A 6,000-nucleotide genomic window follows, 5' to 3' on the forward strand; every position below is an offset into this window, starting at 1 on the left:
TGCACCAGCCATCCAAGACCAAATTCCTCCTGTTGCCAGTTAATCATGTGTATTAGAATTTTCAAAGTCTGCATTCTGTTGAACACAGAAAAACTAGATTTGCCATTGTAAAAGCAAAGGTCTGTTTTAATGTGGGACAAAAAAAAATTTAGGAAAAAAATGGTGGAACATATGTGTGTTTTAAAATAGAAAATAAAATATAGAAAATGACTTAAAAAAATAGAAAATTATCAAGTTGAAAAAGAAACTAGATCCTGTGCATGGCTATTTCAGATATATTTTATAGCTTTACAAAAACATGAGAAGACACATAGTGGTTAAATCTTGAAATCCACAATTAGTCCTGAGTTTGAAACATATTTCTGCTATTTACTTGATATGTGAGTTTAGAAAATTATTGTTACTCTCTCTATCTGTTTCCTCATCAAAAAAAAAAAAAAAAGCTGGGAATAATAATGGTTTATGTCTCATAAGTTTACAGTGAGGATTAAACAAAGTTCCGCTTATATGGGATAAGAGCTTAATTGTTGATTTACTCACAGATTAGTCAAAGCATGAACCTTTTAAAAAGGCTTTGTAGATTCATATTAAGGTCAGTATGACCATTAGAGCATTAAAGTGTGGGCTAGAATTATTTTAGTATTCTGATTCATTACTTTTGAGAATGTGTACAGATACCTAGCTGGGGAAAAAGTCATTGGCACCAATGGTGATGGGAAAGAGAAGACAGTATTATCAAATACTTACTTTCTCTCTCTCTGGAACTATTCTAAGTGCTTTGGGTACATTATATCATGAAAATCTCATAAAAATATTATGGAGAAAATATTAATATAGCTATTCACAGATAAGAACACTGAAATTTAAAGATATTCAATTACTTGCCTGCTATGAGCCAGCTGGAAACTAGACATTTAATTGTTGTATGAACAAATGAATAAATAGCCATTCTTTGAATTGCTATTAAAGTCATGCCTATCCATGTTGATCTTCTGCTTAGAGGATCTGTTCCATTGCTATGAGTACAGTGTTGAAGTCTCCTATTATTAATGAAGCCAAAAAACAAACAAGCAAACAAACCAAACCAAAACAAGTCTATCCAATGTGCCCATTCTCAAGGTCTGGATGAATAATTTAAAACACTCCGTAGACACGAGGATATCTGAATATATGGTGTTTATGGTAGCAAAGAGTTAGAGGACATAGTAAGTCAGGTGAGCCACATGACACAATGGAAAGAGTTAGAACCAGATCATTGATAGATATCCAAAAAATTATATACAGAGAGAAAAAAAACAGAATGAAATATATGCCATAGTATTTTTAAGTAATTATTGAAGTAAATGGAAGAAAAACATACCTAAACAAAGCAATAATATATATTTTTTAATTTTATATATATATATATATATATATATATATATATATATATATATATATATAACTAAATAAACAAATGGCTGCTGGCATGGAAAAACATATGCTTGCTTAATGGTTGGATATCCAAGATGTGAAAACATGATCTGACTTAGGAAACGAGAGGAAAAATAGAAAGTAAATTTAAAACAAGGATTTATATGGACTGATCCTGATAGGTTAACCTTCACTAAGGAATATGAACTTCTAAATAAGTACCTCTAAAGATAAACCAAGCATGACAGTAAAACTTTGCTGACCTGGGTTCTTATTCCTCTGATTTCCTCATTGAATATTTCATCAAATCCTTCTTTTTGGCAAGGAGATTCAGGTTGCTGGGGGGAGGGGGGTTGGGAGAAGGGGGTAGGATTATGGACATTGGGGAGGGTATGTGCTTTGGTGAGTGCTGTGAAGTGTGTAAACCTGGTGATTCACAGACCTGTACCCCAGGGGATAAAAATATATGTTTATAAAAAATAAAAAATTTAAAAAAAAAGTCTCTCCAAATTAGCAGACAATAAACGCTACTTTAAAAAAAAAAAAAAAAAACAACTTTGCTGACCTGGGTTCTTATTCCTCTGATTTCCTCATTGAATATTTCATCAAATCCTTCTTTTTGGCAAGGAGATTCAAAGATAAAGCTCAGCATGACAACTGAAAATTTGATATAGACAAAGAAAAATGAAACCATCTAATCTAAAATAAATTCCCAACCCTACCTTTGTAAGTCTCTATCCTCTTATGGGATTTATATTTCCTTATACACCATAGAACTATCTGATGATAGATGGATGATAGATAGGTAGATTAATAGGTAGGTAGGTAGATATAGATCCTCCATGCCTGGCTTGTCTCTGTCTTTTTCACAGTGGTGCCCCTACTCCCAGAGAGTATTTTTCACAAAGTAGGTACTCAGTTAACAATTATTTTTAAGATTTGATACTAAGCTGAAATAGTTAAGCTCTGTCTCTGAAGGAAAATTCTTCTTCTGAAAGTCCATGCTATCAACACCAGTAGCATGTGAAGTCAGCAAGCTGAGACAGAGCAGCATCAAGGACCACAAATATGACAAGTTGTCCACATGGTAGCTAATGGGTGGAAACTAAAGGAAAGCTTTAAGGGGGGAAAGTAATAGTAGGTAGAAACATACTTACTGCCTTGTTTGTGATTATGGTTGTGAAAGAAATGTTTGTGTCTTAAGGGGTAAGATCTTCTCTGTTTAGTTGGCGATGTGACCATGGAAAAAGTCAACCAAACCAGCAGTGTCTCTGAGTTCATTCTCCTGGGGCTCTCCTCCCGGCCTGAAGACCAGACACCCCTCTTTATCCTCTTCCTCACCATGTACCTGGTCACCATAATGGGGAACCTACTCATCATTGTGGCCATCCACTCTGACCCCCAGCTCCAGACCCCCATGTATTTCTTCTTGAGTTTCCTGTCCTTCACTGACATTTGCTTTACAACAACAGTTGTCCCCAGGATGCTAGTGAACTTCCTGTCAGAGAAGACCATCTCCTATGCTGGGTGTCTGACACAGATGTATTTCATTTATGCTCTGGGCAACACTGACAGCTGCCTTCTGGTGGCCATGGCCTTTGACCGCTATGTGGCCATCTGTGACCCCTTCCACTATGTCACCACCATGAACCACTGCCGCTGTGTCCTGCTGGTGGCCTTTTCCTTCTCACTTCCTCACCTCCACTCACTCCTACACACCCTACTACTGAATCGCCTCATCTTCTGTGACTCCAATGTTATCTACCATTTCTTCTGTGACATCAAGCCTTTGCTAAACTTGTCATGCTCTTCCACATTTGTCAATGAAATCATGATAACATCAGAAGGCTCCATTGTTTTGGTGACCCCCTTTCTGTGCATTACTTTCTCTTACATACGAATTTTCATCACAGTTCTCAAGATTCCCTCAGCTGCTGGGAAACGCAAAGCTTTCTCCACCTGTGGCTCTCACCTCACCGTGGTAACTCTCTTTTATGGAAGCATCTTCTATGTTTATTTACAACCCTTGTCCACATACGCTGTTAGAGATCGTGTGGCAACACTTGCCTACACAGTTTTGTCCTCCATGCTAAATCCTTTTATCTATACTCTGAGAAACAGAGACATGGAAAGGGGCCTGAGGAAGCTGATGGCCAGGAGGAAGTCCTAGCCAGAACCTCTGGGAGCGTGTTCATGAGGGTCTCTGCTCCCCTGGACCCTGTTTCTGCTGGTCAGCAGGCATAATCATATCTGTTATGAATGTTGGGTTGTATCCATGTCTTTACATTTGTAGCCACCAACCACTGAGCCTATTATGATTCAGCAAATGGTTCAAGGTCAGCCAAGTTCCTGGGTTCCAGTTTTCACATTTCTACCTCTCTCTTCTTCTCCAAGAAACCACATCTTTTTCATTCCCCCAAGGGCTGTTGAAACCTCTGTTTTCCACAAAAATTGGTGGAACTAATTCATATCTACTCAATGACTTTGATTCACTTAGTATCCTTCTTACTTTAATGAACTTTTGTAATCAGTTTTGCTAGCTTTTTCAAGGTCATTACAGTAATTTAGGAAGAGAAAGAGATACAGAGAGACAGAAATTGAGAGTTTCCTATATTTGAAACTTCCACAAAAACAAAGAATATGTCTGGCCTGTCAGTTTATACAGGGATCATGCCTCTTCTTTCTTCTCTATCACTGATAGGAAGATATTCTGGGGTCTGTAGTGAACACAAGCCCAGCTCTTAGACCTGATTAGCTAAATAACTTAGAAGTTCAACACACAACTGAACCTATGAACAGGCCAGTGTGCAAGGGCCAGAGTTGCTTCCGGGTCCTTACCCTGGTCATCTGGTGCTTATCCTTCACAGGCAATCACTCCCCTTCTGACCTCTCTTACCTTCAACTCCCCTTAGAGATCCCTCAATTTCTATCATTCCTACCACTCTGACGTCTGTCTGCTTCTCAGGGAAAGATTTATTGTAACTACTTAGAATTATTCTCAGTATCTTTTGAAGAGAGACTCAAAGCCCATATGTGAACATTGCAGGCAGATATAACTAGGAGCTTCCAGAACTAAACATAGAGGCTCTGGGATGTAGAGTTATCCAGTGCTACAGGCTAGTACTTGATTCTGTATACTGTTGTTTTCATTCTTTATTCTCTATTACTGTCTCAGGGATTTTAGTCTTTACTGTATTTTCTATTTTAATATTTTTGCCACTTACTATTGTGTATCATTTCCAAATATATTACTCAGCAGGTTTCACATGGGGCCTGTGAACCTGAATTTCAATAAGCATCTCCCCCTAAAGAAAACTAATATGGCCTCATGTGAGAAGCTGAATATTTGAAAATTTCTGAGCATTCCATATCTCTATGTTTTATTTCTAGGACTCATGTCCTAAAGTAATAGTACATCAAATTATAAAAATGCATGTACACAGACACTTTTTGATTACAGCATTGTCTGTAATAGTGAAAAATTAAAAACAATCTAAAAGCCCATCAATAGAATAGATAAATGATGGTTCAATTTTTCCATAGAAATAAATAATATGTGGTCATTTTAAATAATGATGCATATTTCTATCACTGCCCTGAAAAGCAATTATGAATGAAGAGCAGTTTAAAATAAAATGCTTAAGAATAAGCCTGGGAAAAATAAAGGGGAGGGGGCATCAGATGGGAAGATGAACTATGAGAGACGATGGACTTCAGGAAATGGAACTGAGGTTTTTAGAGGGGAGGGGAGTGGGGGGGGATGGGTTAGACCAGTAATGTATTATGAAGGGCATGTATTGCATGGAGCACTTGGCGTTATACACAATCAGTGAATCATGAAACACTACATCAAAAACTAATGATATACTGTATAGTGACTAACATAACATAAGAAGAAAAGAATAAACCTGGGTGTTATATGCAATTAATGAATCATGGAACACTACATCAAAAACTAATGATGTACTGTATGGTGCCTAACATAACATAATAAAAAAAAAAAAGAAACCTCTTTTGAAAAAGAATAAACCTATTAATAAATGATGATAAAATACTTAATAATAAATCTGTATTTTAAGAGTGTATATATATAATAATTAAGTAATAGTATATATTCAGTGAAGAAATCTCCTAGTGAATATGGTTAATTCTAGGAGATGACATGGAATAGAAAAGGAGATGATGTCTGTTTTTAGCTTCTACATATCTAGAATATTTGAATTTATTAAAATGGGACATATATTTTTTGTAGAACTAATCACTAATTAAAATGTAATATAAGATTGCTCTGTTGTTCATATCACTGACTTTCGTTTCAACAGAAATATATCATGTTAGAGCTCCTGAGTGGTGCAGTCAGTTAATTGTCTGACTCTTTATTTTGGTTCAAATCATGATCTCAGGGTCCTGGAATTGAGCCGCATGTCTGGCTCCATGGTCAGCATGGAGTCTGTTAGGGATTCTCTCACCCTCTGCTCTTCCCCCACTCGCTCTCTCTCTCTCTCTCCCTTTCTCTCTTTCTAAAATCAATAAATTAAATCTTTATTTTATAATTTTTTATTTTTTATAAACATATATTTTTATCCC

General features: G+C 36.5%; 1 protein-coding gene across 1 annotated transcript; it reads left to right on the forward strand.

Moving 5' to 3' along the window:
- Positions 1 to 2,653: 2,653 nt before the first annotated feature.
- LOC131813013 (olfactory receptor 1L8-like) lies at positions 2,654 to 3,583 on the forward strand. The gene has a single exon (XM_059143096.1). The coding sequence runs from the start codon at positions 2,654 to 2,656 to the stop codon at positions 3,581 to 3,583; it is 930 nt and encodes a 309-aa protein (XP_058999079.1).
- The last annotated feature ends 2,417 nt before the right edge of the window (positions 3,584 to 6,000 follow it).

The sequence above is a fragment of the Mustela lutreola genome, chromosome 12, assembly GCF_030435805.1.
Source record: "Mustela lutreola isolate mMusLut2 chromosome 12, mMusLut2.pri, whole genome shotgun sequence".
NCBI lineage: Eukaryota > Metazoa > Chordata > Mammalia > Carnivora > Mustelidae > Mustela > Mustela lutreola.

Excerpts from the sequence above, each read along its gene's own strand:
- LOC131813013 (XM_059143096.1), top strand. The coding sequence starts at position 2,654 with ATGGAAAAAGTCAACCAAACCAGCAGTGTCTCTGAGTTCATTCTCCTG.